Source organism: Microcebus murinus, chromosome X, assembly GCF_040939455.1.
Source record: "Microcebus murinus isolate Inina chromosome X, M.murinus_Inina_mat1.0, whole genome shotgun sequence".
NCBI classification, from domain to species: domain Eukaryota; kingdom Metazoa; phylum Chordata; class Mammalia; order Primates; family Cheirogaleidae; genus Microcebus; species Microcebus murinus.
In genome coordinates, this window is record NC_134136.1 from 6344040 (window position 1) to 6367969 (window position 23930).

Genomic DNA, 23930 nt, shown 5'->3' on the forward strand with positions numbered 1-23930 from the left:
ATATATATGTGTGTATGTGAGTATATATGTGTGAGGGAAGGAGTAGGGAGGAGGTGAGGAAGGAAAGGTAGGAAGGAAGGGAAGAGAGGAAGAAAGAATGCACACTGGGACAAATGTTAAAAACAGGTGAATCATGAGAAAGGGTATAGAGGTGGTCATTGGTATTCTTGCAAATTTCTGCAAGCTTGAGATTTTTCAAAATAAAAACTTAGAAAAAAAGAAAAGAAAAGCAGGCAGAATCAAATAATTTAGTAGCCTTTTATTTTTAAGAATAAGTTTTCTGATCCTCTGAGATACAGGCAAAGAACAGGGTAGGAAAAATTTCCAACCTTCCTCTACAACATTAAATTCCTTGATTCAATCTATCAAACACTAGCTCTTCTGAGTAGGATGGAATTATGTTGTTGAAAATACAGCAGTTCCCCCTTATCCTTGGGCAATACATTCCAAGACCCCAGTGGATGCCTGAAACTGTGGATAGTAACAAACCCTATATATACTATGTTTTTCTTATACATACATAGCTATGATAAAGTATAATTTATAAATTAGTTACAGTAAGAGATTAAACAATAAAATAGAACAATTATAACAATATACTATAATAAAAGTTACATGACTGTATATGCACTCATTCTCGCTCTACCACACACTCTCTCTCAAAATATCTTATTTTACCATACTTAATTATTTTTGGAACAAAGTTGACCACAGTAACTGAAACTTCAGGAAGCAAAATCATGGATAAAAGGGACTTCTGTACACAGAAAGGCATTACAAGTCTGCCATTACTATACCCAGCTTCCAAATTTCATTTCATTTCACTAAAGAATATGTACAGGTCACTTACCTTGCCCCACCAAAATAGCCATCCTGCATTTTTCGGAGTGCTGCCAGGATACTTGAATTCAAGCTGGTCCCATCTTCATCTTGAAATGAAGAGAATTGTAAAACAATCTTTGTGGTTTTAACTTTGAATTAGGGGGAAATCTTTCAAGTATTTCAAATCAACATTTTGGTGGTGATGGTACAAGTGAGACAGTCTTCGTTGACTACCCTGTATTTCAACAATTCATCTGAGAACCAATAACACTGCAGAATGGGCAAATGGCAAGAGACAATGACCAGTAGACAGAGTTCCTCAAAGGTATTATCTTATTTATCATAAGTACTTAGCACAGTGCCTGATGGCAGAATGCTTAATGACTACTGAATGCTGACAATAATAACAGCAACTATTTGTTGAATGTTATGTGCCAAGCACGAGGCTAAACATTCTATATCATTGTCTCATATAATGAGCCTTGATTTACATGTGTGCATATGGGCATAAAATATGTAGAAAGCTAACAATTATCTGATTTTATGTGGAAGGAATTATACTACAAATACTCCTTTGTGACCCATTTTTTCTAACAGCCTTTGTAATAGCTAAAAATGATTCCATAGCAAATATTTAGATTGTTTTATATTATAATCAATATTGTAATGAAGATCATTACCTGTATCTTTATGCACTCACTCTATTATTTCCTTAAATTCTTACAAGTAGAACTTAGGACAAAGCGAACACTTACTAAAAAGATTTATAGAAACTGCTAAATTACCCACTGAAAGAGTTGTGCCAATATTTCCACCAACAGTATATAAAGTGACTATTTTCCCATACTTTTAACAACAATGGGCAAAAATCTTTCTTAATCTGATAGGTAAATAAGGAGACATTGTTTTAATTCTATTGCCAATAAGACTGAGCATGTTTTTATGTATTTACTGGGTATTTGTATTTCTTTTATGAATTGCCTGCTCATGTCCCATCCCATTTTCTTTTCTTAAAAACTTGGTTATTCTTACAATGAGTAAGATGTGCAACGTTTGGAGGATAGACACACATGAAGCTCTTACTCGAGGTGGGAGGGGGCACAGGCAATATATGTAACCTTAACACTTGTACCCCCATAATATGCTAAAATAAAAAAAACTTGGTTATTCTTATATATTTTCTTTTCTATAGGACTTTTAGGTTCAGCTTGTTCATAAAAATTTGTTTTTATTTTTATTTGGAATTATGCTGAATTGATAGATTCATTTGATAAGAATGGATACCCTCAACATTAACTATTTATTTCTATCTCAGAATATGATAATGTCTCTCTACTAATTAAGATCTTTTATGCTCTTCAATAGTTATATAATTTTTCTCATATAATTTTACAAACATTTCTTATTAAGCTTATATTATTTACTTTCTAGAAAATGTGTCAATTTTACCTAGATTTACAAAATTGCACGTAGTATTCTTTTACAATTTTAAAAGTCTCCTCTGTTACTGTTGCTATATCTCTTTTCTCATTCCTAACGTTTTTATTATCTGTTTTTTTCTTTACTCTGAAGTTCATTTTACCAGATATTAATGTAGCCACTTCTGATTTTTTAATTAATATTTACATGGTGTATCTTTTTCCCTCCTTTTCACTTCAGTCTACCTATATTATTATATGTGGAGTGAATTTCTTAAAGACAGCAGTATACAGGTTGGGTCATTTTTTAATCCACTCTGCTAATCTTTTTTTTTTTTTTTTTTTTTTTAGACAGAGTCTCACTTTGTTGCCCAGGCTAGAGTGAGTGCCGTGGCGTCAGCCTGGCTCACAGCAACCTCAATCTCCGGGGCTCAGGGATCCTACTGCCTCAGCCTCCCGAGTAGCTGGGACTACAGGCATGCGCCACCATGCCCGCCTAATTTTTTGTATATATATTTTTAGTTGGTCAATTAATTTATTTCTATTTTTGGTAGAGACGGGGTCTCGCTCAGGCTGGTTACGAACTCCTGACCTTGAGCAATCCGCCCGCCTCAGCCTCCCAAAGTGCTAGGATTACAGGCGTGAGCCACCACGCCCGGCCTGCTAATCTTTTAATTGGTATCTTTAATTGTTATCTTTTAATCTCTTAATTGGTATACTTGGAATATTTACATTTAATGTACTTATTGATGTGTTAAGGTTAAGTCTGCCATTTATGGTTTTCTGTTACCTCTGTTCTCTATTTTCTTCTTCCTACCTTCTTGTGAGTTACTTTTACATTTTTTAGAATTCCATTTGATTTATTTGTAGTGGTTTTGACTGTATCTCCTTCTATAGACTTCTTAGTGGTTACCCTAGTTATTACATTATGCATAGATACATGACACATATATCACTGTTACTACTGTCAACATTATACTAGTTAAAGTGCTGGTTAGAACCTTATCTCCCTTTAAGTCCCTTACTTTCCCCCATTTATAATATAAGTGCCTTAAATATTTTCTCTACATACTTTGACAACTACTATGATTTTTAGTTGTCAAATATAATTTAGAAAACTAAAGTGGAGAAAGACTATTGTATTTACCCATACTTTCACACTCTATTGTTCTATGTCTTTTTTTCCCTTTATTCTTGAAGTACATTTTCACTGGATATAGCAAAAGTTTTGGGTTATAATTGTTTTCTTTCAGTACTTGAAAAATGTGTCATTTCCCTCTGGTCTTCATGGTTTCTGATGGGATTTGCTGTCATTCTAATTGTTAATTCCTTATGGGAAAGGTATTGTTTCTCACTTGCTGCTTTCAAGATTTTTCTTCTTGAATTTTCAGGAGCTTGATCATTATGTGTTTTGGCATGGGTTTCTTTGGGTTTATCAAGTTTAGGGATTCTCAGCTTTTTCAATCTGTAGGTTAATTTTTTTTGCCAATTTTTTAGCCACTGTAAGCCACTGTAATGCTTTTTCTTTTTCTCCTAAACTCTTTCTCCTCTCCTGATATGCTTGTAACATGAACATTGGATCTTTTGATATTAGCCCCACAGGTCCCCGAGGCTCTGTTCACATTTTCTCACTCTATTTTTACTGTGTTGTTCAGAATGGGTCATTTTAGTTCTATCTTCAAGCTCATTCTGTTGTCTTCATTCTGCTGTTGAGCCTGTCCAGTGAGTTTTTCATTTCAGTTATTACATTTTTCAGCCGTAAAACTTTCATTTTGTTATTTATATCTTCAGTTTCTTTGCTGAGGTATCCTGCTTTGTCATTTATTTAAAGTGTGGTTGTAGTTGTGTGTTAAAAGTATTTTTGTGATAACTGCCTTAAAATCTTTGTCAAATATCTCCAACATCTATGCCATCTTGGTGTTAGTGCCTGTTGATCATCTTTTCTCACTGATGTTGAGATCTTCTTGGACCTTAGTATGAATGATTTTCTATTGTATTCTGGAAATTTAGGGAATCACGTAATGAGATTCTGGATCTTATTAAATTTTCTGATTTAGCAGGTTTTCTATGATACTGTGCCATCAGGGAAGAGGCACTGTCTTGTTACTGCCAAAGTCCAGGGCTCTCCAGTGGGCCTCCACTGACACCACTGAAGAGGGAGGAGTTCCTCTACTGTTGTGCAGGGATAAAAGTCTAAGCTCCCCACTAGGATTTCTCTGACACTACTGCTAAGAGAGAAAAAGGTGCCTATTACAGCTGTGTGAGGGTAAAAGTCTAGGGTCCTCACTTAGCCTCTGTTGACAGAGATAAGAAAGTGGGGCCAAAGTTCTTTTCTGTGGTATTTTGCTAGAGTAGAATAGTTACTGTCTAAAAGTTCTCTGTCTGGGCCGGGCATGGTGGCTCACCCCTGTAATCCTAGCACTCTGGGAGGCCGAGGCGGATTGCTCAAGGTCAGGAGTTCAAACCAGCCTGAGCAAGAGCGAGACCCCGTCTCTACTATAAAAATAGAAAGAAATTAATTGGCCAACTAATATATATAGAAAAAATGAGCCAGGTATGGTGGCGCATGCCTGTAGTCCCAGCTACTTGGGAGGCTGAGGCAGAAGGATCACTTGAGCCCAGGAGTTGAGGTTGTTGTGAGCTAGGCTGACACCACAGCACTCACTCTAGCCTGGGCAACAGAGTGAGACTCTGTCTCAAAAAAAAAAAAAAAAAAAAAAAGTTTTCTGTCTGGCTAGGTTGCTCCTTTCCTGTTCCTTTGGTTAGAGAAAGCAGATTTTTTGTGGGTCCTTTTGGTCTGGATCCTTCCTTCCTTCCTTCCTTTTTCCTTTTTCTCTTCCCTCCTGCCCTTCCCTCCCCTCCCTCCCCTCCTGTATGATTACTATAATACTTATAAAAAATAAACATCCTTCGTGTAATCTTTTTCAGTACAGTTATATATACACTCATAAATATAAAAATCAGGTTTGTTACTCCTCCATCTCTTATTTTTGTATCATTGATCTGTGATATTATGATAAAAGTATGGTATAGTTTCCCACTATGAATGTATGATAGTTTTGTCATATTGTCCCTAAGTTTTCCTAAATACTGCCTTTACACACATTGACATTATTCAATAGATAAAAGTTTACAAATGTTTTATCATATTGGTATACTATAATATTTTATCAATATAAAATATCATTCTTGTCCCATTTACTGATTTTTCCCTTGGATTTTATTTACTATTCTTGATATTAATTTTGCCACCACTGCTTTCAGTTGTTAGCATTTACATGATATATCTTTGCACATTCCTTTATGTTCCATCTTTCCATATAATTTTACATTAGGGTTATCTTTTGTAAATAGCATCCAGCTAGATTTTGTTCTTTTACATATTCTGAAGACCTTTGTCTTTGATATGAGAATTTAACTAACCCACATTTCAATGTGATCACTAATATATTTGTTCTCATTTCACCAGCATAGAATATTCACTGGCAAAAACACACTACTGTTGGTAATGTGAACTTCAGAGATTGAGAGACCTGGTTTGAGATCGGGTTATGTCACTTATCAGCTTTGTAACTTTGGACAATGAGTCACCTTCCTCATCTATAAAATAGGGCTATTAATAGTACCTACATGAATAAGATTGTTATAGAGATTTCAAAATAATTTATTGAAAGCACTTAGCTCAGAGCCTGGCACAGAGAAACTGTTCAATAAATATAGTTATTACTGCTATTGTTACTGTTATTTTTGTTGTGTGACCACATGTCAATTATCAAAACCGATTTAAATCTAGATATTTATTTATTTATTTAGAGATAGAGTCTCGCTTTGTTGCCCAGGCTAGAGTGAGTGCCGTGGCGTCAGCCTAGCTCACAGCAACCTCAAACTCCTGGGCTCAAGCAATCCTTCTGCCTCAGCCTCCCGAGTAGCTGGGACTACAGGCATGCGCCACCATGCCTGGCTAATTTTTTCTATATATATGTTAGTTGGCCAATTAATCTTTTTCTATTTTTAGTAGAGACAGGGTCTCGCTCTTGCTCAGGCTGGTTTCGAACTCCTGACCTCAAGCAATCCGTCCGCCTTGGCCTGCCAGAGTGCTAGGATTACAGGCGTGAGCCATCGCACCTGGCCATAAATCTAGATCTTTAGTTTGATTCTACTTCCCAAGCTGTGGCTGTGTATCTCATCCCAACTATTAGGAATCTCAATTTTGAAATCTCTTTTTGTCACCACAAACTAAACATGTCCCTTTATAGCTGGCATCTTCTTATACGATATCTCTGCTTCTATCAATGGCAGCATTATTTACCTAGTGCTGTGGCCTGAATGTCCTCCAAAATTCACATGTTGAAACTTAATCACCAATGTGAGATAGTATTAAGAGGTGGGGCCTTTAGGGTCCTTTAAAAGAACCTGAGGGAGTGAGTTTGCCCCTTTTCTGTCCTTACCACCATGTGAGGACACACATTTGTCCCCTCCAGAGGATTCAGCAACAAGGTGCCACCTTAGAAGTTGAGATACCAGGCCCTCCCCAGGAACTCAACCTGCTGGCACCTTGATCTTGAATTTCCCAGCCTCCAGAACTGTAAGGAATAAATGTCTATTGTTTATAATTTACCAAGTTGGTGGTATTTTGTTATAGTGGCACAAATAGACTAAGATATCTAGTCTCTAGACCCTGTTGTTATCTTAATTTGTCTCTTATATCTAGTTAGCCAATACCTGACTTATAGGTGTTGCTTAAAATAACTCTTGTATCCTTCTTTCCCACTCTACTTTTACTAGTACCAATCCAGTATATATCTCTACATTTCATGCAGATTAGTTTCCTTGACATCAGTCTCTCCTCACTACAATGTGTAATGTTACCAGCCAATATTCCCTACTTATCATTTTCATCATCTCACTCCTTGTTCAAAAACTTTTGATAATTATAGACTTCTGAGAAAATCTGTTTTAAATATTTGCTTATTTTCAAGGTTTTCAGAATCTGACTCTACCTTACTTATCCAATTCTGTTTATAATTATACTCTAACTTGCAAAACCCACTCTATTCAGGTTGGTCTCTTCACTGTCCTCTCATAAGTCAAGCTCATTCCTTCCTCCAGGCCTCACTGATGGTATTTTCCCCCTCACTTAAAGTACCTTTCCCTCTTCCCTCTTCCCTCTTCTCATCTGAATACAATCCTTTCCAAAAGGATTGGAATAAGTCTCAGTTGAGAAGTTTTCTCTGACAACTTGATTTCCTTCACTGTGAAATATTAACCTAAGGTTTAGTACTTTTTTATATACTGTCTTGGATTGTTTTCTATCATTTTTGTGTATTAGCTTTGCCTCTCCAATTAAACTTTATACTTTCTGAAGACAATTTTTGGAATATAGTAGTTATTAAATGGGTACTTGTTAACTGTTCTTAAGTAAAGAAGAAAGACTAGGCTATTCTACTTCCTCAACATTTTGAAGCATTTTTGAGATGTGCCCAAAATCCTTAATAGCTTGTCTGGATTTTGAATGACTTATGGTAGGAGATTCTTCTTTAATGAAAGGGAATTCTGTGTCCTTTGGCAGTACAAATAGGCCTTTGGAAGCGACAGCAGAGACACAAAAAGAAAGCAGTTGCTTCAGTATAGGCTCCAGGAATGAATAGAACAATAAAGCCTTTCACCCAGTTTCAAGTAAGCAATGTCAGGAGTCCAACCAAAACAATAAATAAATAAAAATAAATAAATAAAACAAAATTTAAGCCAAAAGCTTTTTCACTTTTTCTCTGTTAGATTTTACTTCTTCAGCTAGCCAGCCTTTGGAAGGAGAAACCTGAGAACTTATCTATAAAACCTTGATGCCCACTAGAGTTTGACAGATGCAGAATGTGGTATTACTGTCTTTAAAAATAATTATATGAATGAAGTTAATAAAATTGACCTAGTTAATAAAGTAGTCCCCAATCAAGTTATTCTCTGCTATATTTTTTGAATTAAAGCCCTCAAACCATCAGTCATATTCTTGTGTATTGATTTATTTATTACATATTTATAGTCTGTCTTCACCTTATTAAGCAAAAGCTCCATGGAATCTGAAACTTCATCTACCTTATTCACTCCATGTGCCTGGCACAAAATAGGAGTTAATAAATACTGTTGAAAGAATAAATCATAAGATGTAGCTCTCCAGTAACACGAAGATGTTGAAGAGCAAAAACCATGACTTATTTCAAAAATATATTCATTCCTTGCTGCACACAGCCCTTACCAAGCATGGTGTGTGAGACGGGGAAGGTGATGGTGGGCTGCCCTGTCATCCGCCAACGGCTACAGAGGTAGGAGAGGTCTGTTCTAAGCATTTCCACTATCATCTTATTGTCCAGAGCCAGGTAGAACTGTTGCTGGTCTATAAACTGAGAAAAAGAAAAATAATAGCTCAGAATAATGTACTATTATATCAATTAACATTTTTAAATACTTCCATATTCAAAAGGGTATTCAAGATGTCCCAGAGGCAATATCCTCAAATTTAATGCCTAATACTTACAAAAGTATCTGATGGTCAATCGGTACATATAATTTCTGACATTTTATACTGTGCTACAGTTTACAAACTATTTTCAAATACATAATTTTATTCAACCCTGTAACTACCCAATGAGTGCTTTTCTTCTTAGATGAAAAATAAGGCTAAGAGATGATATGTGGATTAGCAAAGTCATATGGCTAGCAAATGGCAAAGTCAGAAAAAGAATCTACTGTCCATTACTTTTGTCTATACCTATCTCAGCTGCACTATTTCTGATGTAAGACGATAAATGAAGAGTTTACACTTTCTTTCCAGAAAATAATTTCTCCTGCCATACACACATATAATCAAGCTTGCAATTATAATGTAGCTAATAAACATCAGGCTAACGATGTGTATAATCACAGCTAAAACAGTACTGGCATTTTGGTTTAGAAGAGGATATTGAATTTTCTTTGTAGCTATTGTGAAAAGTATTGAATCTCTGATGTGATTCTCAGCTAGACTGTTGTTGGTGTATCAGAATGCTACTGATTTGTGTACATTGATTTTGTAACCTGATACTTTGCTGAATTTATTTATCAATTCCAGGAATCTCTTGGCAGAATCTTTGGAGTTTTCTAGATAAAAGATCAGATCATCAGCAAAGAGTGATAGTTTCACCTCCTCTTTCCCCAATTGGATACCCTTAATTTCCTTCTCTTGCCTGATTGCTCTGACTAGGACTTCCAGCACTATGTTGAACAGAAGTGATGACAGTGGGCATCCTTGTCTTGCTACAGTTCTGAGTGGGAATGCTTTAAAAATTTTCCCATTCAGTATGATGTTGGCTGTGGGTTTGGCATATATGGCTTTTATCATTTTGAGGTATATTCCATCTATGCCTATATTGTTAAGAGTTTTTATCCTAAAAGGGGGCTAAATTTTGTCAAATGCTTTTTCTGAATCTATTGAGAAGATCATATGATCTTTGTTTTTGCTTCTGTTTACGTGGTGAATCACATTTATGTATGTTGAGCCATCCTTGCATCCCCCTGGTCACTTGATTGTGGTGGATTATTTTGTGCTGCTGAATTCGGTTTACTAGAACTTTATTGAGGATTTTTGCATCTATATTCATAAAGGATATTGGTCTGTAGTTTTCTTTTTTCTTGTGTCCTTTCATGGCTTTGTAGAATGAGTTGGACAGGATTCCTTCCTTCTCAATGTTATAAAATAATTTCTGCAGTATGGGTACCAATTCTTCTTTGTAGGTATGATAAAATTTGGCTGTGAAACCATCTGATCTGGGACTTTTCTTGTTGGAAGATTTTTTATTGCTACTTCAATTTCACTGCTCGTAATTGATCTGTTCAGGAGTTCTATTTCTTCCTGATTGAGCCTTGAGAGATTGTGTGTTTCCTGAAATTTGTTCATTTCCTCCTTTTCTAGTTTATGTCCATAGAGATTTTTATAGTATTCAGAGATGATTTTTTGTATTTCTGTGGTATCAGTTGTAAAATCTCCTTTTTCATTTCTGATTGAGCTTATTTGGGTCCTCTCTTTTCTATTTCTGGTTAATCTAGCAAGAGGTCTATTAATGTTGTTTATCTTTCCCAAAAGCCAACTCTTTGTTTCATTAAGCTTCTGTATTATTTTTTTTGTTTTTGATTTCATTTATTGCTGCTCTGACTTTAGTCATTTCCTTTCTTCTGCTGGGTTTGGGATTTGTTTGCTCTTCCTTTTCTACTTCCTTGAGATGATTCATTACATTGTTAATTTGTGATCTTTCTGTCTTTTGGACATAGGCATTTAAGGCTATGAATTTCCCCTTAGGACTGCTTTTGCTGAATCCTACAGATTTTGATAACTTGTGTCCCCTTTTTCATTTACTTCAAGGACTCTTTTGTTTTACACCTTAATTTCCTCCTTGACCCAATAATCATTTGGCAGTAAGTTGTTTAATTTCCATGACTTTGTGTAGACCTGCTTCTCTTGGAGTTAACTTCTAATTTTATTCTACTGTGGTCTGAGAAGATACATGGTATAATTGCTATTTCTTTGAATTTGTTGAGACATGTTTTGTGGCCTAAGACGTGATCAATCTTAAAGAATGTTCCATGTGCTGATGAGAAGAATGTGTGTTGAGTAGTTTTGGGGTAGAATGTTCTGTAAATATCTGTTAGCCCCATTTGCTCTAGAATCCTATTTAAGTCCAGTGTTTCTTTATTTATTTTCTCCTTGGAGGATCTGTCCAGTTCTGTTAGTGGGATGTTGAAGTTCCCAGCAATTATGAAGTTGCTGTTTATCACTTTGTTTAGATCTAGTAGGGTTTGCTTTATGAATCTGGGTGCACTTGTGTTGGGTACATAAATATTTAGAATTGTTAAGTTTTCTTTATGAATTGTTCCCTTTACTATTATAATAATATATAATAGTAAAGAAAGATTTGTCTTTCTTTACTATTGTTGATTTGAAGTCTATGTTATCAGATATGAAAATGGCTACACCTGCTTTCTTTTGATTTCCATTTACATGGAATATTTTTTTCCATCTATTCACTTTGAGTTCAAATGAATACTTGTGAGTTAGATGAGGTTCCTGGAGATAGCAGATAATTTGCTTGTATTTGTTTTATCCATTCAGCCAGACTATGTCTCTTGAGTAGAGAATTCAAGCCATTCATGTTTATTAAAAGAATTGATAAGTGGGATGCATTTCTGTTCATACTGGTGGGTAGAACCTTATTGCTTTGTTTTACCTCATGAGGCATTATTTTACATGGGTCTGAACTTTAGCTTTGGGGTGATATTACATTGGTGGGTTTCTATTGTGCTGATCGATGTATAATGCAGATCTCAGTACTTCTTGCATGGCAAGTCTGGTCTTGACAAATTCTCTCAGTGTTTGCTTGAATATATTTAACAAAGGAGGTCAAAAATCTCTACAAAGAGAGCTATGAATTACTGAGGAAGAAAACTGCAGATGATGTAAACAAATGGAAAAACATGCTCATGGATTGATAGAATCAACATTGTTTAAATGTCCATCCTACACAAAGTGATTTACAGATTCAATGCAATCCCATTAAAATACCAATGTCATTTTTTGCAGATCTAGAAAAATAATTCTACACTTCATTTGGAACTATAAAAAAAGGCTAAATAGCCAAAGCAACCTTAAGCAAAATGAAAAAATCTGGAGGCATTACTTTATCAGACTTTAAGCTATACTACAAGGCTATAGTAACTAAAACAGCATGGTACTGGCACAAAAATAGAGACATAGACCAATGGAACAGAAGAGAGAACCCAGATATAAAACCATCCTCATATTGCCATCTGATCTTTGACAAAGCAGATGGCAGTATACACTATTCAACAGCCAGTATACACTATTCAAAAGAATCCCTAGTCAATAAATGGTGCTGGGATAGTCACATGTAGAAGATTGAAACAGGATCCATCTCTCTCACCACTCATAAAAAATTAATTCAAGATGGATAACAGACTTAAACCTAAGACATGAAACCAAAAGAATTCTACAAGAAAATGTTGGAAAAACTCTTCTAGATATCAGTCTAGGCCAAGAATTTATGAAGAAGACCCAAAGGGCAATCACAACAATAACAACCCTCCCCAAAAATGGGACTTGATTAAATTAAAAATCTTCTGCACAGCTAAGTAGACAGTTACCAGAGCAAACAGACAGCCTATAGAATGGGAGAAAAAAGGGCTAATAACCAGAATCTACAAAGAACTCAAGCAAATCAGCAAGAAAAAAAAATCAAACAACCCCATTAAAAAGTGGGTAAAAGACATGAACAGAAACTTTTCAAAAGAAGATAGACTAATGGCCAACAAACATATGAAAAAATGCTCAATGTCTCTAATCATCAGAGAAATGCAAATCAAAACCACAATGAGATATCACCTAATCCCAGTGAGAATGGCTTCTTATCAAAAAGTCCCAAAACAATAGATGCTGGCATGGATGTGAAGTGAATGGAGCATTTATACACTATTGGTGGGACTGCAAATTAGTGCAATCTCTATAGAAAACAATATGGAGATTTCGCAAAGAACTAAAAGTAGACATACCATTTGATTCAGCAATCCCACTACTGGGTATTTACCCAAAGGAAAAGAAGTTTTTCTATCAAAAAGATACTTGCACTTGAATGTTCATTGCAGCAGAGTTCACAATTGCAAAGATGTGGAATCAACCCAAGTGCCCATCAGTTCATTAGTGAATTAATAAAATGTGTATATATACCATGGAATACTACTCAGCCATAAAAAATGCATTAATACCTTTTGCAACAAATCTGGATAGAACTGGAGACCATCCTCCTAAATGAAGTATAGCAAGAATGGAAAAACAAACACCACATTTTCATTATTAAATTGGAACTACTGATCAGCACTCATGTGCACAGATGGAAGTAAAACTCAATGGAAATCATCCAAGTGGGAGTGGGGAGGAGGGGATGGATGATATCATACCTAATGGGTACAATGTACACTATCTGGGTGATGGGCACACTTACAACTTTGACTCAAGCAGTAGAAAAGCAATCCATGTAACCAAAAGATTTATACACCCCTGTAATATTCTAAAATTTAAAAACTGGGAAAAAAAGGATATTGAAGTTCTCCATGCACGTAAAAACAGCCCCTCCTCCAAACAATGAAAATACTTAATTCAATAGCTGAATAAAAAAGATTGTACTTTGTTTATAAAGGACAAATATAGTTTTATTTTAACTTTTAAAAGTAAGGGGTACTTTTGTAAGTATTCTAACATTTGTACAATCTCTAGTCACTGTTTCTGCAACACCCAGGACAACTCTTGGTAGTCACAATCACTTATTATAACTCTGTGCTGTAAGTTCAATTCAGTTCAACTCAATAAATATTTACTGAGCAACTTAATATGTGCAAAGTCCCACGGTATTCTTTGACACTTATCCCAACTCCAATAAATGCTTTATTTCTGTAATGTTTCTCTTTTATTTCTACTCATCTCCACGTATGTTTCAGTGTGTTCCACCTACCTGTGGAGTGAAAGTAAAGATAGTTTTCCGAATGTCATACAGTTTTGAAGTTCCAAGCACTCCCATGTGTCTGTAGGGTCGTCCACTGAGATTCATTCTACTATTGCATCCTGACAAAGAATTGAGAAATGGTGAAGATATTTTTAGTGCACAAATGAAATCAGCAAATATTTTTTACATATAGATACACACATAATGTATGTACATACAAATAGACACACACATCCACCTTATTTCTTTAAGTTTAAGTTGTCTTCTTTTTACAGTTTAGCACTCAGAAATTGGAATCCATCTTATAATTGATGTCTATGTTAAATGTAGTTAAGTATCTTTTTGTGTTCCAAAAGGCAGTTATTAAATCAGTATCTCTTGCAATAAGGAAATAGTTAATTTATTAACACACATATTTTTCTTTTATAACATAGAATGTCATTATACATATTGTTCTGAAATTTTTTCCCCCAAAATACTTATTTAATATCCTCTCATGTAGGTACTGACAGAACTACTACGTTTTTTGGCTAGAACATATTTTTCCTGGGGATTTTATTTTTTGCCCCTACTTTATCCTAAGTGTTATATTTATCAAATATAACATGTTTTTAGTGTTGCTTTACTCTAGGTGGGGCTAGAACCAGACTCCTGTGAAAGCCTTGGTCATATTTCAGGGTCCATTCAGTAAAACATACATTTTACCTGAGATAGATATTACAACCAAGTTTATTCATAGCTCCTTCCTTTCTGTTTGTTTCTATTTTTATTACAGTAATATATACATAAAATTTGCCATTTTAATAATTCTTTTTTTTTTTTTTTTTTTTGGAGACAGAGTCTCGCTTTGTTGCCCAGGCTAGAGTGAGTGCCGTGGCGTCAGCCTAGCTCACAGCAACCTCAAACTCCTGGGCTCGAGTGATCCTTCTGCCTCAGCCTCCCGGGTAGCTGGGACTACAGGCATGCACCACCATGCCCGGCTAATTTTATATATATATATATATCAGTTGGCCAATTAATTTCTTTCTATTTATAGTAGAGACAGGGTCTCGCTCTTGCTCAGGCTGGTTTTGAACTCCTGACCTTGAACAATCCGCCCGCCTCGGCCTCCCAAGAGCTAGGATTACAGGCGTGAGCCACAGCGCCCGGCCCTAATAATTCTTAAGTGTACATTTCAGTGGCACTAAGTACATTCACATCATTGTACCAATAGCACCACCATCCATCTCCAGAACTTTTTCATCTTCCCAAACTGAAACTGTACCCATTTAAACAGTAACTTCCCATATCCCCAACCTCCCAGCCTCTTGCAACTACCATTCTATATGTCTCTATGAATTTGACTACTCTTGGTATCTCATATAAGTGGAATCATACAATATTTGTTCTTTTGTGTTGGCCTATTTCACTTAGTATAATGTCTTCCAGGTTCATCTGTGTTAAATTAATAGCATATGTCAGAATTTTCTTCCTTTTTCAGACTGAATAATATTCCATTCTATCTATACATGACATGTTGTTTATCCATTCATCTACAGATGGACATTTTGGTTGCTTCCACCTTTGTGCTGTTGTGAGCAATGCTGTACAATGGTGTAGAAAATATGTTTGAATTCCTGCTTTTACTTCTTTTGGGAGTATACCCAGATGTGCAGTTGCTGGATCATATAGTTATTCTGTTTATTTTTTTGAGGAACCACCATACTGTTTTCCATAGTGCCTATGCCATTTTACATTCCCACCAACAGTGCACAAGGGTTTTCATTTCTCCACATCCTCACCAACACTTCTTACTTTCTACTTTTTTTATGACAGTCATCATAATGAGTGCTAAGTGGTATCTCATTGAGGTTTTGATTTACATTTCCCGAGTTATTAGTGATATTGAGCATCCTTTCATCTCCCAAGTGTTCATTTGCACATCTTCTTTGAAGAAATATCTATTCAAGTCCTTTGCCCATTTCTGAATCTGGTTGTTTTTTCTTACTGAGTTGTAGTTCTTCTTTATATATTCTGGATATTAAGCCCTGAGCAACACTTATGTGCACATATAGTAGTAACATCCATCAGGTGGGAGGAGGAGGAGGGGATGGGTATATTTACACCTAATGGGTGTTGTGTACACCAGCTGGGTGATGTATACCTTTGAAGCTCTGACTCGGGTAAGGCAAAGGCAATGTATGTAACCTAAACATTTGTATCCTCATAATATGCTGAAATAAAATAAATAAATACAAAAGAAAAACATAAGTATAAAAATGTATCTATGTGTACTAACAGATTAGAAAATAATTAGGACTATATAAGGATTTGAGTTTAATATTTATTAAGTTCTTATATTCATAAAGTTGATTTACCTCATTATTAAAAAAATAAAAGATTATGGAACTGACCATCAAATACTGAATATTTGAGTTAAGGCAACAAACTCCATTTAGTTAATGTATATATATGAATACACATGGTAAAGAAATATCCCTTTTTCCTTTGTGGAATTATGACTGTCATTCAATGTATACTTAAAGCAATTTTGTTACTGTGAAATTGTTGCAATAATAGAATTTTGAAGAGTCACTCATTTGACTGATAAGTTATCAAGTGTTGCCTCTTCTTTCATGCTTTTCCTGACTTCCTCACTAAACTATCCTCTTTCTCTTGTACTTTGTACGTAACACCATTATTATACCATTTATAAGACCATACTATGATTATTTCGTTGCATGTCTATGTCTCCCACAGCATTTAGCTCAGTGCCTGGTACTAATATGTGAGCAATAAGTGCTTAAGAATGAATGAAGGAAGGAAACAAATCTTTCTTGGAAATGTTATATAATCACACACTTGGAATAAAGATATAATATTGGCTGATAGTCATACCGTATGTACCCAAAAGTTCATAAAACATACCTAAAATTATCAAGCCTGCTCAGAATAGATATGATTAGAAATCTGGATTCCAGTGACTCTAAATTCCTTCTCAGATCCAATATGGCAAAGCAATACAAGATCAAGGAGAAGAAAAAAAGGAAGAAAATCAGTCTGCATCGAATAATGCTTTGCTTCTAGCAGATTGGCGCATCTCCTTACCTAGGCTGGAATAAATGTGGCTGAGAATACGAGCTGGCTGTACTCTGATGGGGTATACCTCAGCAATGGTCTCCACATCAATTCCCTTGTCCTTTAAAATGGCCTTTATTTCTTCTGTTTCAGCTAGAATGGAGACTAAAGGAAAGAAAGAAGATGAGGTCAACAGAAAATTTTATCTTAAGAGGAACCTAAAAATCTCTCAAACCACAAAATTTCTTTTGAAGGGAAAAAAAAGGAAAGCAGAGGAAATTAACAGTTACTGAGGAACTTTGATGAAACAGTATCATGCCAGGTACTTAACAATATTATCTAAATGGAAAAGAAGAAAGATCTCATGACTCAAGATTATGCTTTCTGGCTAAGTACCCATGTGCTCCTAGAGAATGCTATATTCTCTTTATATCTGATATTCCATGTACAAACAGGAAAAAAAATCTATCATGAGGTTTGTTACAGCTTTTATAAAAATTGATTTCCCCAGCTCCTTCATATCAGTACACTTTAGGTCAGCCCCAGAAATGTGAGGGTAATAAACAACACCCTAAAGACAAGAGTTGCCCCATAGCTAGAAAATGGTAGAGGGCAGAGTGAATTGGGGATAAAGATTTGAGGCATCAACATAAGACGGTATTACACTTAAAACTGTATATTTTGGGGGAGGGATATATGTGGGAAGAGATGGGGATGATACTTCTCTAGACTCAGAGCCTGCCAAGCCTAGACAGCTCCCTTTTCTTCCCACTCATGTTACTGAAGTGGTTACGCCTACCCACAAGGGAGAAGACCAGACTAGCTCCCTGATTCTTCTTTTCACTTTCCCTCTATGGGACAGATACCTGGTTGGGAGCCAGTAACCCAAGTGAGGCTTTAGCTGGCTAGACGATAAGCACCAGAAGCAAACATGCCCTCTTCTCCTGCTCCTCTAGTGCTGGTAGATGTGTTGGATTGTTCACAGGAAAAAGAATATACCATGTGGCTCACTCCAGCTTACCAATATCTTCTGTTGAGTTTTGGGGGCAAAAGGTTAGTTAACAAAGTACTACTTTGCTTTCCTTTGCCATTATCCTTTGTGTTTTTTTCTGTCTTGGGAACCCTCAAGCTAATAGATTGCTGTGGTCTGGGCCAGGATATGCAGAATATAGTAATTTCAGAGTCCCCTGAATATAACACTATCTATCTTGATTACCTCTAACTGAAAACATGAAAATGAAAGAGATTCTTCAGGGAAAATGTACAGACGAAGCATGACAGTAGCTTGAGAACAGTCTAGGGAAACACATGTGGTCATTTGCTGACTCACTGATAAATATTAAGTACCTAAATGTATGAGGTACTATGCTTAGGCACCGAATTCATTCTATGCTTAGGGATAGAATGAATAAAGATGAGTAAATTAGTCTCTTCCTCAAGGAGCTCACAGTGTAATAGAAGTGGCACACACATAAACTGATTATAAAATAACCTGCTAGGTAAGCAGAGACATGCACAAAACATTATGAGATCACCCAGAAGTGACACCTATCTGGTCTGGGGTTGGGAGGGGTGGTTTCAGAAAACACCTCCTAAAAGAGTTGATGCCTAAACTTGAGTTTGAAAGAATGAATAAATTAGCCAAAAGAAAGAAGAAGATAGGAAGGAGATAGCCATTCTAGGTAGAGGGTCCAAAATGAACTTAATGAGATGAAAAAGAGTGTGGCTACATGTGGAGCATGAGGTGTATTGCATAGTGGCCACAGAAATAAATCTGGAAAGGAAGACAGGAGCTAGGTCATCATGGAGGGTATATGTGTCACTTTAAGGATTTTCTATTTTATCCTTGGGCAATGCTTTCCAAACTTCATTCTACTGAGCCCCAGGGTCCTACAGGGGGCAATGTAATTTGTAGTTAGAATATAGGAGACTGAAGGAGGGTAAAGTGAACAACACTCTGGGGTACCAGGAGTACTTTCAACCTAAGTAACTCAGTTTTTTGTTTATATTTTATGAAATATTTGGAAAATTCTTATTTAATGCCTCTTAGACACTGCCAAAGGGTGGGGCATATATATAAACATATATGATCCCCACATGGAGAAAATGATATGATACTGAGTCCTGCTGGAGGGCTCAATAGGAGTTAATCTGGTACAGGTGATGGTAAAAGTAAGGGAGAAATTATTCCAGACAGAAGAAATATCATGGACAAAGGCTCAAGGAAAAAGAAAACAAGGCAGATCTAGGATTTATAAAAAGTTCTTTATATCAGGAGGAGTATAAAGAGGTAGTGATGAGAATGAAGCTAGAGATAGGGTCACGAGCCAGATCATACAGAGCCATATTAAGGAGACTGCCAAAGGGGAAGTTCCTGCAGAGTTATAATCAGATGAATAACATATCCATACCTGCATCTTAAAAAGAATATTTTTCAGTTGATACTAAAAGAATAAACTGATACTGTAGTGGGCCTAGACTGAAGACAGAGAGAACAGTTAAAAAGTTATTATGCAGAGAGATAGGAACACTCCTACACTGCTGGTGGGACTGCAAACTAGTTCAACCTCTGTGGAAAGCAATATGGAGATACCTCAAAGCGATACAAATAGATCTACCATTTGATCCAGCAATTCCACTACCGGGCATCTACCCAAAAGATCAAAAGTCACTTTATGAAAAAAACACCTGCACTTGAATGTTTATAGTAGCACAATTCACAATTGCAAAGCTGTGGAAACAACCCAAGTGCCCATCAATTCATGAGTGGATTCATAAAATGTGGTATTCATGGTATACATATATGTATACCATGGAGTACTATTCAGCTATAAGAAACAATGGTGATATAGCACCTCTTGTATTTTCCTGGATAGAGCTGGAACCCATTCTACTAAGTGAAGTATCTCAAGATACTTAATCTATTAGCTACTCAATCTATTAGCTTGAGGGTTCCCAAGACAGAAAAAAACACAAAGGATAATGGCAAAGGAAAGCAAAGTAGTACTTTGTTAACTAACCTTTTGCCCCCAAAACTCAACAGAAGATATTGGTAAGCTGGAGTGAGCCACATGGTATATTCTTTTTCCTGTGAACAATCCAACACATCTACCAGCACTAGAGGAGCAGGAGAAGAGGGCATGTTTGCTTCTGGTGCTTATCGTCTAGCCAGCTAAAGCCTCACTTGGGTTACTGGCTCCCAACCAGGTATCTGTCCCATAGAGGGAAAGTGAAAAGAAGAATCAGGGAGCTAGTCTGGTCTTCTCCCTTGTGGGTAGGCGTAACCACTTCAGTAACATGAGTGGGAAGAAAAGGGAGCTGTCTAGGCTTGGCAGGCTCTGAGTCTAGAGAAGTATCATCCCCATCTCTTCCCACATATATCCCTCCCCCAAAACAAGCACCACATGTACTCACCAGCAAATTGGTATTAACGGATCAACACCTAAGTGGACATATAGGAATAACAAGTATCGGGTGTCGGGCAGGTGGGAGGGGGTAGGAGGGGATGGGTATATACAAACACAATGAGTGAGATGTGCAACGTTTGGGGTATGGTCACGCTTGAAGGTCTGACTTGAGGGGGGAGGAGGGGCACTGGCAATATCCGTAATCTTAACATTTGTACCCCTATAATATGCTGAAATAATAAAAAAAAGAAGTTCCACTGTTACCTTTATTATAATTTGAGTGACTCTGTGTTGACTTTTAATTTTATATGTCTATATGAGGACCATACAATAAATCAGAAATAATTAAAAAAAAAGTTATTGCAGGGCCAGTGTGGTGGCTCACACCTATAATCCTAGCATTCTGGGAGGCTGAGGTGGGTGGATCGTTTGAGCTCAGGAGTTTGAGACCAGCCTGAGCAAGAGCAAGACCCTGTCTCTACCAAAAATAGAAAGAAATTAGCTGGACAATTAAACATATACAGAAAAAATTAGTTGGGCATGGTGGCACGTGCCTGTAGTCCCAGCTACTCTGGAGGCTGAGGCAGGAAGATCGCTTGAGCCCAGCAGTTTGAGGTTGCTGTGAGCAAAAAGCCCAGGCAACAGAGTGAGACTCTGTCTCAAAAAAAAAAAAAAAAAAAAGTTATTGCAGTAATACAAGGGAGAGATGTTGATTATCTACATTGGGATCATGATATTGGTACTGAAGAAAACTGGATGGATTTCAGAATTATTTAGGAAGTAAAGAAGCCAGAACCTATTAACTGATTGAATGTAGGATGTGAGAAAGAGGGAGATATTGAGAAGGATTCTCTGGGTGTTTATTTGTGTAACCGAGAAGACAGTGTGTCATTTAATGACACAGGCACATAGGAGGAAAAGCAGGCATGAGTGGTATAATACTAGGAGGGTGCACCTGATTAATTTTAGACATGATGAATCAATTTACAGTGCATGTGAGACATCCAAGGAGGTTAAAAGAAGCTGATACACATTCAGGAGACATTAGCATAGATGAGATGGGTCAAGGAGAAAATACAGAAAAGAGGAGAAGAGGACCTAGAGCAGGGGTCCTCAAACTTTTCAAACAGGGGGCCAGTTCACTGTCCCTCAGACGGTTGGAGGGCCGGACTATAGTTTTAAAAAAACTATGAACAAATTCCTATACACACTGCAAATATCTTATTTTGAAGTAAAAAAACAAACGGGCAAAAACACCTACACGTGGCCCACGGGCTGTAGTTTGAGGACGCCTGACCTAGAATATATCCTTGAGAAATTCCAACGTACAAGGAATGGGCAGATGAAGTAAAGCCTTGGGTGTGGTGGGGAAGTTCTTGTCTCATGGTTTATATTTTGTCTATGGTATAAGAGGTGAGGTCATCTTTTGAGAGTGAGGGAAGAAGTAAGAAGGTGGGAAAATAGAAAAGTTTTCCAATAGGAGGAGGATGAGAGAAACAAATATTAAGAGTAAGAAGGACAGTGGGCTAATGACAGAACCCTCAGAAACACCAATGGTTAAGAGACAAAAATAAGAGGAAGCCCAGAATTAGACAGAAAAGTATTTAATCTAGGTTGAAGGAGATCCAAGAGAGTATAGCATCATAGAAGACATGGGAGTTAAGAATTTCCAGAAAGATAAACGATAAATGGAACAGAAAGATCCACTAAGATACAGATTGAAAAATATCTACCAAATTTGGCAATACAAAGTTCACTGGTAACTTAAGCATGAGCATGAGCATTTAAGCCCAACTATAAAGGACTACAGAATAAATAGTATATAAAGAAGCAGAAGTTTGAATGAAAAAGGAAGAAGCTATGACGCATAGTTATAGAGGGAGATGAAGATGTCAGTAGTCTAAAAAAACAGAATCAACAGAGCAGGAGAGTTTAAAGATTCCAGGAAAGACAAAGTTTCTAGAGAAGGCTGGGGAAGATGTCAGAATCAAGCACCAGAAGGAATACTTGGCTTTGGAGAAGAATTTTTTTTTTTCTGAGATTGGAGAAAAGGAGGCAAGGATTGGAGAAAAGGAGCCAAGGATCATAGGGGCAGGGAAGGCTGGGGAATTGATGTCGATCAGAATATTAACAGGCATTAAGAAGCAGGCCAAGAACAAGGCTGAAAACAAGGGGTGGGGTTGAAAACAGAGATGGTTTGGAATAGTGGTTGAGAAGTATGAAAATGCTAATGATAAGAACAGATTAACAGGAGGCACTGTAGACCTAGCTGAGTTGGAGACCATGGATTCAGTGTCACTACTCTGCTCATTTGGGTGATTTTTTTTCCAGTAGCTATTAGCAAGCCAGGTATAGGATCAGCAAATACAACTGTAAGATTGTTCTGGGACTATGATTTTTTGGGTGAATGTAGTAGAAATATGGTGCATTGGTGATTAAGAGATTTAATCAACCATGAGGCAGGGAAGGGAAGACTAGGAGAAAATAGAGATGAACATAATGGGAAGAAAAAGAAAGCTGAAATAATATATGGCTATGATCAGAGAGTAGAATATTGGAATATAGGCTTCTGAGGTAGAAGAGTCCTAAAGTTTGGTCCTTGGAATGGGCAGCTAAAGTAGAGATAGAAGGAAAGGTCACTAGAGTAATGGATAGCCAAAAATTTTGAGGCTAAAATGTTAGATGGCACCTACACCAATGCTGAAAATATATTGAAATAACCTACACTGGAGAAATAGATTTGCTTCTAGCTCGACAACAGGATTTGGGGAGGAAGAGGAAGCTGTGAACCAAGCCTCAAAATCTTCAGTGAATGAATTAGAGCAACTAGGAGATCAATATAGCCAGATGGCATAAACCTCAAGAAGCTTTCTCATGGAAGGGGAAGAATAATGATCTTTATATAATGTTTGCTATATACACTGATAAGCAAGAACTACCTGTATAACCATATGGGATACCAAGTATAAGAAGGTTTACAAAATACATGGGATTATTTTCCATATAGAACCAACTCCAAAGTCAAGTGACTGGAGACATTTCAAAGGAGCTTCACAGCAGGACTTAATACTGTATTGGATAATGTTGGAGATTCAAAATCACCTCAGGCCATCTACCCTACCAGATTAGTTATTAAAATGTTTATAGAACTCAACCCAGTTTTTTGCATACAGTAGATGTCCCTAAATTTAAGTTAATTGTTAGGAACAAAAATAAAGGCCTGTAGTACTCTCTAACGAGGTAATACTTGGAGCCACGGAAGCAAATTTATTATGAGGGAGGCATGCCTAGCAAACTAATACAGGGTATAAATACAGAAAGACAAAGTCAAAGAGTTAAGTACAGAACCATCAGGAAGATATGGGAAAAAAGGAATACTAGCAGAGAAAGCAAAGGAGTGGTCAGAGAGAAAGCAGAGATAACCAGGAGGCTAAAATGTCATAACAGTTAAAAGAAAAAAGTTTCCAGAAATAAGGAATGGTTAAGATGTCAAATAATATTTTGGAGTGCTCCGACATATTATTCATTTATGATTAACAGTAATTTTGAAATGAAATTGAACTAGGTTTATTATATACTTTTTGAAGTCTAATAAAATGTCAACTGAAAAATAAAGTCATAATTTACTGGTCTAAAAATCTCTGCCCCTAACCATACCTTTAATATAAAGCTTCTGCTGCTCGGAATAA

The 23930-nt window shown here is 36.5% G+C and overlaps 1 protein-coding gene across 2 annotated transcripts in view; it reads right to left on the reverse strand.

Annotated features, from left to right (window-relative positions):
• The window catches only part of PHKA1 (phosphorylase kinase regulatory subunit alpha 1), a 121268-nt gene that overhangs the window by 44904 nt on the left and 52434 nt on the right, over positions 1-23930 (reverse strand). For both annotated transcript variants that reach the window (XM_012784356.3, XM_012784358.3), the window contains exons 14-17: positions 16865-16999; positions 13787-13896; positions 8491-8635; positions 851-929 (exon numbers count right to left, since the gene is read on the reverse strand). In XM_012784356.3, the coding sequence (XP_012639810.1) occupies positions 851-929; positions 8491-8635; positions 13787-13896; positions 16865-16999 (469 nt within the window). The remainder of the gene's footprint in view (positions 1-850; positions 930-8490; positions 8636-13786; positions 13897-16864; positions 17000-23930) is intronic.